The sequence below is a fragment of the Impatiens glandulifera genome, chromosome 7 (genome assembly GCF_907164915.1).
Source record: "Impatiens glandulifera chromosome 7, dImpGla2.1, whole genome shotgun sequence".
Taxonomy (NCBI): Eukaryota; Viridiplantae; Streptophyta; class Magnoliopsida; order Ericales; family Balsaminaceae; genus Impatiens; species Impatiens glandulifera.
Genome location: NC_061868.1, coordinates 10,046,623 through 10,060,663, shown reverse-complemented (window position 1 = coordinate 10,060,663; position 14,041 = coordinate 10,046,623). Strand labels below are relative to the sequence as shown.

At 34.4% G+C, this 14,041-nt stretch overlaps 2 protein-coding genes across 2 annotated transcripts; one reads left to right on the top strand and one right to left on the bottom strand.

Annotated features, from left to right (window-relative positions):
- Positions 1–1,057: 1,057 nt before the first annotated feature.
- On the top strand, positions 1,058–3,846 carry LOC124946110 (tubby-like F-box protein 7). Its single transcript, XM_047486677.1, has 4 exons — positions 1,058–1,513; positions 1,924–2,011; positions 2,381–2,510; positions 3,083–3,846. Exons 1-4 carry the CDS (start codon positions 1,151–1,153, stop codon positions 3,639–3,641), a joined length of 1,140 nt encoding a protein of 379 aa, XP_047342633.1. The 5' UTR covers positions 1,058–1,150; the 3' UTR covers positions 3,642–3,846.
- Positions 3,847–4,907: 1,061 nt separating this feature from the next.
- On the bottom strand, positions 4,908–5,815 carry LOC124910728 (multiprotein-bridging factor 1b-like). Its single transcript, XM_047451408.1, has 4 exons — positions 5,680–5,815; positions 5,512–5,595; positions 5,099–5,181; positions 4,908–5,027 (listed from the first exon to the last, which is right to left on the bottom strand). The coding sequence occupies exons 1-4, from the start codon at positions 5,813–5,815 to the stop codon at positions 4,908–4,910; spliced, it is 423 nt and encodes a 140-aa protein (XP_047307364.1).
- Positions 5,816–14,041: the final 8,226 nt, after the last annotated feature.

The window sequence follows — 14,041 nt, the reverse complement described above, 5'->3', positions numbered from 1 at the left end:
TAGTAATACACGGATATTCTAAACCCTAAACCATGCATGCATGCAAAATAAGAACATTACAATATGCTGATGTAGATGTAATACGCGGATATTGATGGAATATCGGATAAGCAACATCATATACACACATAAACTCTAAAAGCTACATAAACCGTAAAAACAAAGTCTTATCTATCAATATACACATAAACCTTAAACCCTAAACTCACCTGAATATAAGAACGAAGAGATAGACGGACGATGATGAGAGTTGATCGATGATGATGTTGAACTGATGTTGAACGAACTTGAGAACTGAGTTGGAGAGTCGTGAAAGTTGGAGAGTATAGTCGCAGGTTGGAGAGAGATAGTCGTGAATGGAAATAATTTTTTTTTAAATGAGGGCAAATTAAGTTTTATATTCCACATTCGTGTTTCATGTAAAACACGTGAGTTATTATACGCGTATTACATAAAACGCGGATATTGTAAAATGCGTATAATGATACGCATTTTACAATATCCGTGTTTTATGTAATACGCGTATAATAAGTCATACATTTTACATAAATGTGAATGTTGTAATACACGTTAATAAGCGGTAAGTGGGCGTGAGAGAGACAGGACAGACATTTTGCAAGGCAGTAATCTCATTTTTACCAGATTTATGAAGAGTCATTTTTTGAATTATACTCATTTTTAAGATATTTAGTCAAATATCCCGTTTGATGTGTATTAAAAAAATAAAATAAAAAAGCTTATTAATTTCCAAAGAAAGAAAGAAGAGAAATGATATCATTTGATGTGATGGGCAACCCAAAAGATGCTTTTACCAAACAAACAGGGAATAGCCCAAACAAAAGATGATAAATTTGAGGCCATATATATTTTGATTTAAAATAAAATAAAGTTTGGTTATTAAAATTAAGAAAAATTGCAATTTTAAAATGAAGAAGCACCGCAATTGCAGGACAACGGTAAAGCAGTCAACGACATAAATCTCAGTTTCAACGTTTTTCTGCAAAATTAAAAATCCCTCTTTTTTTACCTTCCTTCCTTCCCTTCTTCATTACATTTTCTCTCTCTATCTCTATCTTCTCGCTGCCATTTTCTCTCACTTGTTTCTCTCTCTATCTCCTTTTGCTTAGAGGTAGGCGTTGATGAAATTGTAATGTCACTGCGCAAGTCCTTTCTCTCTCGAAGGATCTCCAATCGGTCTTTCGTTTTTTCTAAATCCTTCAAACAAAACGAACACGCTTCCATTCTTGTTAATGACCTAGAAGAAGACGCTGTTGATTTGTCGATCGACCCTGCTCTCGATTCAGGTTCTAACAATGCCTCCTGGGCGACGCTACTTCCCGAGTTACTCACAGAGATCATCAGGCGACTAGAGTCCACCGAAGACCGCTGGCCGATCCGGAAGAATGTCGTCGCTTGCGCTTGTGTATGCAAGAGGTGGAGGGAGGTCACCAAGGAAATTGTCAAGTCGCCACTTGAGACTGGCAAGATCACTTTCCCCTCTTGCCTTAAGCAGGTTTTGGTCTTCTTCTTAGATTCCTTACGGGTTTCGCGAAAATTAGGGTTTTTCGTTTAAATCTATTTGATAGTGCAATATATGAATTATGTTAACGAATTCCTTTGCTGTCTGTGTGTGTTTGTGTTTTCAATACTGAAATCTTTAGGAATTATGTTCAATATTGTGTCCCCTATAATCTAGGTTTTGGATAGATAGATAGATAGATAGATATGATAATGCTCTTGCTGAATTGATGAAATCATTCTTATCCTTTCCAAGTATTGAAGTTCCTGCTTCATGACATTTCAGATTGCAGTAATTGGTCTTTGTTGTGATTACTTAAACATTTCATGTTTGTCAATTTACTGATGATATAGAAAGTTTTCAGTGCACTAACTCCCATGCCATTTTGTTCCACCTCATGACAGCCCGGTCCTCGCGACTTGCCCCTTCATTGTCTTATAAATCGGAACAAGAAGAACTCTACCTTCTACCTTTATCTTGGTGTAACACCCTGTAAGTGAACTTCTTGTTATTTTGTTTCATATATTTATAGCGATGATAAGAAAATACTGTAATTTAGAAGTTATTCTGATGATAATGATTTGAAATCTGAGTGAATCCTACAAATCAATGTGAAGATCTGATGCATGTTTTGGAATAATTGAATTTGTTTCTCTGTTTGGTGCTAGTTCTGAATCTGTGTTATGAAATGTGAAAATAACAATGTTGAGATGAGAGCAAAGTGTTTATGATAAAGATGCATGTAAAGATTTGCTGAATTTCTCAGAATAAATTTCCAGGCTGTGTAAAAAAGTCTGTAGCTCTTTTTTAATGAGGTTTTACATAATAGCTGATGGCTTATGGTGGCTTGGACTTTGTCAGCATTAACAGACAGGGGAAAGTTTCTTTTGGCTGCTAAAAGATATAGGAATGGTGCCCATACGGAGTACATCATATCGCTTAGTGCTGATGACATATCTCAACGGAGTAATGCCTATGTTGGAAAGCTATGGTAAGGGGTTTATTAAATGTAGAATATGCTTAACTTATTATGTGATCGCCAATTATGTGCTGATTTGATTTGATTGTATTTGGTTAGAGTGATTGGTAACACATCAATCCATTCCATTAGGGTAGTTTAAATGGAAATAGTCTTGGTCTCAGGTTTGATTCCCACTAAAAACGGCCTGATTGAAATAGGGGCCATGTCTGTGGAAGGCCGTGTTATAAATCTTGATTTAAAAGAACAATGTAAATACACTAAGAAATATGAAGTGTAAGGCTTCATAGGAACCGAAAAAGACTATGCCCGAGTTTGATAGTAAGATATACCATTGACATTGTAAATCACCTCAATCACACATACACCTATAATACATCGAGTTTGATAAATCAATACATGAACTCTCAAATATTCTTTTTTTTTCAAAACCCACAACCATGATCCCCTGACACTTCAATTAGAGCGTTCTTACTCTTTCTGATAGGTCTCTTAGGGTTAGGTTATGTATAACATAGAGATAGAATATGCCAAAGTAGTCACCCCAATTTTTGTATCTAACTGTCATTTATATGGTTTGTCAGTTCGGATTTCTTGGGAACCAACTTCACAATATACGACAGCCAGCCCCCTCACAGTGGTGCGAAACCATCTAGTAGCAAAGCTAGCAGACGGTTTGCAAGCAAACAAATAAGTCCCCAAGTTCCAGCAGCCAATTTCGAAATTGGTGACGTTTCTTACAAATTCAATCTCCTCAAATCAAGAGGACCGAGAAGGATGATATCTTCGTTGAAATGCCCATCTCATAGTAATAATAATAAATTGAAAAAGGCAGATTCTTTGGACATGTCTGGATACAAAACTGTGTTGAAAAACAAAGCTCCAAGATGGCACGAACAGTTACAATGCTGGTGTTTGAATTTCCATGGAAGAGTGACAGTTGCGTCTGTGAAAAACTTCCAACTGGTAGCAACAATGGACGAAAGCCAGCCGGGTGGAGAAGGAGATGAAGAGACTGTTCTTCTGCAGTTTGGTAAGGTTGGAGAAGACGTGTTTACAATGGATTATAGACAACCTTTGTCTCCTTTTCAGGCTTTCGCAATTTGTCTTACCAGCTTTGGCACCAAATTGGCTTGTGAGTAAATTATTATGTATTGTACTAATTGTAGTATATTATTATTATTAGTGTATTTTGACTTGTATGATTTTTAACATTTGTATCAGTTTCATTTGTTATTGTATCAGTAGTAGACATACAGACAGCCTCAGCTTTTCTTTCTTTTCAATTGTTATTTGGTGTCAAATGTACATGTTACTGTTGTATTATATATTATTAGTGCATTGTTTATTCCTTTATCTCATTTTTTTTTATATAATGATATAGACTATTAGTTTGATTTATAACCCTAAGTAGGAAGGGTTAAGATATCAAAAATCTCAGGGGATTGATCTTATAAAGTAGATCTTAAATGATAGGTAGTTATAGGGATGTAAGCGATTCGGTTTTGTTTTATATCGGTTTCTTTCGTTGCTAAAACGTATTCTAAATAATAAAATAGTTTATATTAATATTTGTATTAACTGAAAAACAAATAAGAACTATGTATATTGTGATTTAATTATTGAAGACTTAATTATTAAAAAAAGATTTAGATATCAAACCTAAGTTATAATATGTTTACTGACAAAATCGTTGAGTTTGGTTTAACCATTTTATAAATAGTGGGAACCAATTTGATTGTTTTTCGGTGTAGTTTAAACTGGTTCAATTTAGAAAGTGCGGTCGGTTTTTGTTTACACACTTAAATAGTTATATATTTACCTTTTTATAATTTTAAACTAATTATCTTGATATATATTTGTAACATTCATATTATGTTACACTTAAAAAAAAGATGTTACTAATGTATCAAATATCATTTTAAGGGTGAAAAAATTCAAATATAATTCACAAGTCAAATAGTTATAATAATTATTCTTTGTACATATATAGAGTTGAATATCTAAATAAGATTATATATTATGACAAACTTATTTTTTATTTTTTATTTTTGTCAAACAACTAAATTAATTATTTGAAACAAAAAATCTCGATTTCCATTAAGATGACAGATGTCCCTATTTAAAATATTTTCTTATTTAAAGAAAGTTAACACATCTCCAATAATAATTGTACCAATTTAATGTAAAATCAAAATTCCCACTCAAAGAATAAACATTTTAATTGAACTTTATTATTATTATTATGCAGTGGTAACAGAATAAAAGAAGTAACATAACTATTTCAGTTTGATACGATGATATAAACGTGCACATACACATACACAATCTCTTAACAAGTTCAAGAACAATAACATCAATCAAACAAAGATCATTATTTTTTCGTAACTGTTAAAACCGAACATAGTTCTACTTTTTTCCTTGCAGTTTAATGCCGAGAGCTCTCTCCAGCTTTATGATAATCTGCTGATTAGGAATGGCTTTTCCAGATTCATATTCTTTAACCACTTGAGGTTTTTCGTTTATCAACTGCCCACGATATTAATAATAATAATAACATTTAAACGAATAGATGTGTGTAATGTGCGAAAGATAGAGACCTGCGCGAGTTGAGACTGAGTGAGCTTCTTATCCATCCGACCTTGCATGATGACTCTCTTTAGTTCTGAAGGAACTTTATCATCTGTAAAGAAATCATTTTCAAATAATCTATTGTCCAATCACATTAACAACCAAAATACCTTCAATTATTAACCAACCAAATAATCCTAGGTTAATTTTGAAATTGATATTGATATTGATAATGTTGTTCTCATATATTGGTGTAACATTTGTATGAAGCAAAAATAATGATCATTTTGATATGCAAAGCTAGTATAACAAAACAAAGATAATACGATCATAAATTGATGATACACACTTCAACTTAAATCGTTTGCAAGAACAAATTAAACTACCCGTTATCCAGAAGATACTATAAAAACATTTCAAGAAACAATTGATCAAATCTTACGAGTAAAAATCTCTGTTTCATCGTAAAGTTTTTGTGTATTCAACAAAAAATTTCCAGAAGCAGCATTATTTGTGCCTGCATTAGCTGATAAAAGAAAAGAAAGACAATTATGAACACAAAGAAGCAAAAACACCCTTTATTATTAACAATCTTGAAAGCGATTTATACATTTCTTGACAATTTCTATTTGGGCGCCTGATCGACGAGCAGCGTTAACCGCTTTCTCATCCTTCCTAGCGGCGGCATTTGGGGCTTTCTTGCGTAGCACAACCGGTTCCCAGTCCTGTAAATTTTGTCTCGCCATTGATGAATCTTATTCGCAAGGAAATGATTTCTCTCTGAAAATATATTTTTGTGTTTATTTTTTAAAATCTGTTTTGATATAAAAATCATTTAAGTCAAGATTTCTACCTATAAGCATCTCAATCCCAACGGTAGAACCAATATTCTAACAAAATTTGAACATAAAGAAAACCAATTAACAGAATTTCAAAATTTTATATAATTAAAAATGATACATTCTTGTCTAAAATATTAGATATTCACTAAGAATGTATAGATAATTTATTCAAATAATGAACGAATCCGATTTATACTTAAAAATATATTAGTTTTTTTTTGTGAATGAGTTTGTTTCTATCTTTACCCTCTTTAAATCAATTTAAATTATATTTGAGGACTTTGGTAACTAGTGCCGGTCCCGAGTTTTGGGATGCCCTATTCGTTAAAAAAAAGTTTTTTTTTGTTGCCCTAAGTTTAGTAATAAAAATTGATAAAAAAAAAATTATTGTTTTTTGGTGGGATTTGAATTCATAATCTAATAAAAATTCTAAATTTGTATTTTGAAACCACTCTACTACAATATTATATGCTTAAAAGATCATATATTTATCTATATATCTTGTCGACCCTGTTGATAACTACATTTAATTAACTTTGTTTGATTAGTTACTTTTTTTTTTTCTAAAATGTTATTAAACCGACACAATATTTAATACATTTAATTCGTCGGATATAAGATTGAAGATTGAAGGTAGACTATTGATATAGTATAACCAATATATATAATAGTTTCATATTTATTCAAAACACCGACTCAATCATATCCACGATCGAACATAATTTTCGTAACAAAGAATTTATAACTTATTAAAAAATAAAGAAAAAGAAACCTCAACTAATTTTGAGATGAATAAAAAATATATATATTATCCAGATTCATTGCATTGTGTAAGAAAAAATCAGCATCAATGTCTCTATTTTATTTAGATCTATATTATAATAATCAAAATAGAAGAAAAAGAAATCATTATTATTTTATGGATTATTGCCTGCCAAGTCACTCTTATCCGGTCTAAGAATGATGTATTAAGATTAGGTCAACTTGAACCGTAATTAGATGTTAGCATAGTTCTGATTGATTTTAGAAATATTCAAACATGTACCAAATTTAATTGTATTCAATATAATACAGATTTATGATTATTTATTTGAACATATTGATTATCATAAACCTCATCAATTTATTTTTATTTGTGTCAAATATGTCATTTTACAGAAATTCCTATCATATTTATTTACTTCAATAAATGTTGTTTTTATCGACGCTTATATAGCGGCGCATAATTCACATGAGTTGTTAGTATTGTATTACCATTTTTGCAACTTTTTGTTTACTATTTTGCAGCTGATTATTGTATTAATTACTTTTATTTAAAATATAAGTAGTTGGTTTTAGTATTTTACATCTTGTTAATTTTAGTACTGGCTGATGTTTTTTTTATTTAGGAGCTAAGTTTAATATTAGTGATGTTTACAAATTCTAGATAATATTTTGTTTTAGACAGCAATTAAATTTAAATATTGATAATATTTAGTATCTGCCCTCCCCTATGCCTATGGGATGGCCTAATAAAAAAAATATTCCAACTCGCTATATAGACTTAAATATTTGTTTTTTTAGTTTATAAATATATAAATCAATAAAATACTTAATATATATTATTAAGGTTTCGGTACTTGATTTTAAAATGTTTTGGAATGGTAGTGTCTAAATCCATGAGTTTATTGGGCTTATTTAAGATTATTAAATATTTAAATAAAGACTAAATATTTAATAATTTCGATCATCAACCAAAATTTTTTTGTTTATGTGATACATTATTGAGATCCAATAAGTTTAAGTTTTTCAATTGTCTTTTAGAACTCGCGCATTAAGCTATTATGGTTATTGACCCTTTCTCTTTTTGACGGAAATCTAACTTCGTTCATGTTACCTACAAAAATAATTGGTAAACCCCAGAGACTAATCACGTTCTTCATCACATTAAAGAACTCTGTTTTAAATTGTGAAAGAATCGGTCCATAGACCGCAGAAATTATTCATCGAAAATTATCTTCCTAATATTTTAATTGAACGTCAATCGAGTATCTACCAAAATTAACAACAATTTTCTCATATGCAATAAGAATTCCACCTGACGCCTCTATAGAATCAAGAGTCTCTCAACCACATAACTATCAATTACATAAATCCCTAACGATCTACTAATCCATCTTCTGAATTATAGTCTCACTAAAACAGTATATGCCACAACTAAGGGTTCCTATCAGTGACTTAATGATACCTCTTTTCACACTATCATTTAACCCATAAACGTTCCAAGCAATAATTTTTTCAATCATTGATAAAATCTAGTCGGAATAACTATTTTTCGGCTTCGAGACACCCTTTCCTACTTGCATATAACTCTACGGTAGATCATTTAGCTTCTTTAGCTGACAGTGTTGGTACTTTTTCAATGAAGAATAACTTGTTGGGTGGAAAGTATACAGGAGGGTGAAATCTCATGCACATTAGGTCACAATTCAGTCTCTAATCCAAGGACCTCCTTCATGGGAGATTTGTTTTCATCCATCGTCATATTATGTGTTGAGAATTTTACTTGTATATTCTCGTTGACATTATAATCTGGCTCAGAAACCAATAATTCCTCATCAGACACGTCATGAATGAAAACTGGTGATTCAAGAATATTAATCTCAGGATAAAATATTTTAATAGGATTGACTTGGATTATATCTTATACATGAGACCATAATCTATTTTCTACATCATCAACCATTTCTTCTTAAACAATAAATCCAAAATAGGACGAAGAGTTGATGAACTCACCTCTTGATATACCCGGGGGCTGAGCCACTAATAACTAAACTCGGGCTACATGTGTCCTTAACACTAATATATTATATAATATATATATTTATATAACTTCCTAACTAATTAATTTCTATATAATAAGAAAAAAAGTTCAACTAGTCCATATTAACATATTATATAATATATTTATACATAACTAAAGATCATTCTAATTTATTAATTCATAAATAAATAACTCACTCAATAACATAATATATTACTTCCTAATTAAAGAGCCTCTAACTTGTTCATTCATAAGTAAATTTAATTACCTACCATCAAGCTATATATAATTTATTCAACTTAATTTAAAAAAAAAATACGCCCCTAACAATAATAGACACAGTTATAATTTTAAAATTTGAATTCTTTTCTCACTAGTCATTAAGTCTCTATAAATTGTAAGACTAAATTTTGACTATTGCCGAGAAGTATGTGGAATTGGGCCTAAGGTTTTGAGGTCCAATTTAGTGTGCTTCAATGTTAAGTACAAAAGAAGGAAAGAATCCATATATATTATATTATATGAAGAGAGAATGATATATTCTAAAAAGGAAATAATATATTTATATTATATAATATAATATATGGAGAGAATGATTTTTTCCTAATTATGAATTCTAAAAGTCTATATATATTTACATTGTAAACGAGTTATAGAGCGTGGTGAGACTAAACCTAGAACATACAAAGAGTTATAATTTGTAATTATAACTCTATTGAATCGATTCTCCAAAAGTAGAACGTAGGACATTGTTGGTTCGAACCTAGGTAAAACTCTTGTGTTGTTATTATGTTTATTCTTTGCTTACGATTGCTATATTTCCGCTTTTCATTCTTCGGGTGATAGTTTTCACAACAAACTGGTATTAGAGCGAGGTTAGTCTAAATCGTTCGCGGTTCGATTTCTTTAACTAGAGATGGAGTCGACTTCTAGGATGGATATCGAGAAATTCGATGGGACGAAGGATTTTGGGTTATGAAAGATGAAGATTATGGCACACTTAGGCAACATGGGAGTCGCTAAAGCACTCGAGGGGGAATCAAAATTACCAGCCTCGATGGACGCAGAGAAATAGACGGAGGTGTTGGAAAGGGCCTAAAACACCTTGATTCTTAGTCTTAGTGACAAGGTACTGTGAAAGGTTGCTAGTGCCACGACAGAAATAGAAGTGTGGCTTTAGTTGGAATATTTGTACATGACTAAGACACTATTGTCTCGGATCTATATCAAGCATAGATTCTTCAAGTTTATACCGATTGAGGGGAAGGATTTGCAGACGCATCTCGGTGATTATGTTAAGATTCTCCTTGATTTAGAAAACATAGAGGAGAAGTACAAGGATGAGGATAAGGCATTGATGCTCTTGAACTCTTTACCGAAGTCGTATGAGATCTTCGTAAACATACTCGAGCATGGGAGGGAGGAGCTTACCCTCGATGATGTAATGAGTGCGTTGAGATCAAATGACCAAAAGAAGAAGAATAAAGAGGGAAATGTGAGTGGAGATGGACTCTTGGCTCGAGGGATAATCGAGAAAAGAGACAATAAAAGTAAGAAGAAGAGGCGTTAAAAGTCTCTTTGAAAGAAATCTACTAAGTGCTAAAATTGTGACAAGGAGGGGCACTTTAAACGAGATTTTCTAGATTTGAGTAACGATGGGAAGAAGATCAGAGAAGCGACGATTGTTCAAGAGGTTGAGAATGTGTACGAAAGTGCGGATGTTCTCGTTGTCGCCACTAATCAGTCCAACAAGCGTTAGATTATAGATTCTGGGTGTATATTCCATATGACACCTAATGAGAGTTGGTTCGAAACCTATGAGAAGACTTCTATGGGCGAAGTTTTGTTAGGTAACAACAAGTCTTGTAGGGTGATGAGGATTGGAACAGTGCATTTGAAGACGCGTGATGGAATCGAGAGGGTATTGACAAAAGTACGACATGTCCTGGATCTTCGGAAGAATTTAATCTCTCTTGGCTCACTAGACCAACTTGGTTTTGCATGGAAGGGAGAAAAAATATATTGAGGGTCACAAAGGGGTGTGCGAGATAAGAGTGTTTACGTTCTTCAAGGCAATACCTTGATTAGTGATATGGCAAAAGTGACCGAACCTCGAGATGTATCATCCACAAGTCTATGACATAAAAGATTGGGGCATGTGGGTGAGAGGGGTTTGAAGGAATTGAGTAAAAGAGGCTATTTTGGCAAGGAGAAACTTGATGTGATTTGGAGTTTTACGAGAACTGCATATACGGTAAAGCTATGAGGGTGAAGTTTGGGTGATCAGTTGAGGTGACTTAGAAGACGCTCAGTTATGTTCACTCAGACTTGTGGGGGGCAGCAATGATTGCAACTCTAGTGGATGTCGGTATTTTATCACCTTCGTTGATGATTGTTCATGCAAGGTTTGGGTATACATCTTGAAGCACAAGGATGATACATTTGCTAAATTTAAGGAGTGGAAAAAGATGGTAGATACTTAGACCGGAAAGAAGGTTAAAAAGCTCCGAACAAATAATGTGTTGGAGTACCTAAGCGAAGAGTTCAGTCAGTTCATCAAGGAAGAAGGGATGGTTCGTCACAAAACCGTTCGACAAACACCTCAATAGAATGGCTTGGCAGAACGAATGAATGGAACTCTACTTGAGCGTGTCCGTTGTATGTTGTTTGAGGCTGGTCTACCGAAGCGGTTTTGGGGTAAGGCGGTTAACACTACAATTTATCTTATCAATCGTTTTCCATCGACGACATTACAATGCAAGACACTAGAAGAAGTTTGGAATTGCGCTCATCCAAAACTCGACAACCTAAAGGTATTTGGGTGTGTGGCTTACATGCACCAACGGGGTGGAAAGCTTGATCCGAGAGCAAAGAAGTGTATGTTCGTTGGATACCTAAGGGAGTAAATAGTTGGAAACTCTTAAGGACGAAAAAACGTCCAAGTGTATCATTAGCCGTGATGTGGTTTTTAGGGAAACTAAGGTCTATTATGGAGCAACACAGTCAGTCGAAGCTGGCGAAGTTGCTAGAGAGAGGAATGAATTTGAGGTGGAGTTCCTAAGAGGGATTACTAAAGAATCGGTAGACATGGGGAAGGTTAGTGAAGAGGATGAAACAGACGGTCAGGTAGAGGATGAAGGTACAGATCTAGAAGAGAACATTAGTTCATACCAATTAACACGAGATAGAGACCGTAGGACAACCTGAGTTCTAGAGAGATTTGGCTACTCTAATTTGGTAGACTTTGCATTACTTGTGGCAAATGAGGTACAAGATTCAGAGCCTAAATCATTTAGAGAAGCAATGAAGAGAAAGGAGATAACTTAATGGAAGCGTGCTATGACAGAGGAGATGGCATCGCTTGATAAAAACGAGACGTGGGAATTGGTGAACAAACTCAAGAATTAGAGGGTGGTTGGTTCAAAATAGGTGTTCAAGTGTAAAGAAGGTGTAGAGGGTAGTAACAAGCCAATGTTTAAGGTGAGATTGGTAGCTAAGGGCTTCACACAACACGAAGGGGTTGACTTTAACGAGATTTACTCCCTGGTAGTGAAGCACACGTCCATTCGTGTGCTGCTCGCTCTAGTGAATTAGTTTGACTTGGAGTTCGAGCAAATAACGTGAAGACGACCTTTCTTCATGGGAACTTGGAGGAGAAGATTTTCATGACGCAACTTGAGGGGTTCGTTAAACTCGATGATGAAGGCAAGGTATGTCTCCTTAAACGTTCGCTTTATGGTTTGAAACAATCCCCAAGACAATGGTATTTTCGATTTGATGAATTCATGGTTCGTAACGATTTCGTGAGGAGTAATTTTGATAATTGTGTCTATGTCAAGTGGGTTGATTGTTGCGGGGTCTTCCTATTGTTATATGTGGATGATATGTTGGTCGCATTAAGAAACAAGGAAGAGGTTCGCAAGGTCAAGAGTTTGTTAGAGAGTGAGTTCGAGATGAAGGATATGGCAAAGAAAATTTTTGGGATGGTGATTGAGTGGGATCGGGAGAAAGGCTCCTTGTTCTTGTCTTAAAGTGACTACCTTCAAAAAGTGGTCGCCAAGTTCGGGATGTCTAACGCCAAGGCAGTTCAAACATCGTTAGCTACTCATTTCAAGCTCTCCTCAAAGATATCATCGAGTACCGAGGAGGAAAATGTGAATGACAAACACCCCATATGTGAGTGTCGTCGGGAGCCTAATGTATGACATGGTGACTTGGATCAGAGAAGGTCCCTAACGGGATATGTGTTTACCCTATTTAGATGCTCGGTAAGTTGGAAGGCACAATTAGAATCTGTAGTTGCTCTTTCAACAACAGAAGCCGAGTATATTGCTGTGACGGAGGGAGTCAAGGAGGCACTTTGGTTGAAGGGTCTCGTGGGTGAATTTGTGGTGAAGCATGATAAGGTGGAGTTGTTTTATGATAACTAAAGCGCCATACACTTGTCCAAGAACTCTATGTTTCTAGAGCGCACAAAACACATCGACATTCGACTTCACTACATTCGAGATGTCATAGCGAGTGGAGCGGTAATTGTAGAGAAGATTCACATAGATGAAAATCCCACAGATATGGCCACGAAGGTGGTGACGGGAATCAAGTTTTAAAAACATTGCGACTTGATTCACGTCACAAAGTTTGGAACAAAATTGGAGAAGAAGGAGATTCTAAGATGTTCTTAGTGATGAGGCTCATTCTTTGACAATGGACATATAGGCAATAGTTGGTTATTGGGCGCAACAGATGGTCATTCCGAAGAAGGTATTGAAGGAGTTCAACACGCTGATGAGGAACTTTATTTGGCGCAGTAGCGGAAGAGGAGGAAAAAATGTCAAATGGACCGCTCTCTGGAAACCGAAGGACGAGGGAGGCATCGGCTTGAAAAACTGTATCGAGTGGAACAAGGCTTTCACCTTCAAGAATCTATGGGCTTTGGAGCGCAATTAGGAGTCATTATGGATCAAATGGGTGCATACAAGGTTTATGAAATACGAAACCAGCATCTGGACCTACAAAATTCATGAATGTATGAGTTGGTCTCTGAAAAAGATTCTTAAACTAAGAACCGATATTGTAGATCTTTATGACATTCGGCTAGGGGACGGGAAATGCACTCTATTCTGGCACGACCCCTGGTTCGAAAACCAGTCTATCATCCACAAGGAGGAGTTTCAAAATACTCGCATTAGAAGGGACTGCACACAAGCGAAAATCAGAGACATTAAAGACGGGAATTGGGACTCACTCCTCGGAAGAAATACAAAAGGACAGAGGATACTTGATCATATAAGTAACATACAACTACACGACAGGCCGGATATTCATGA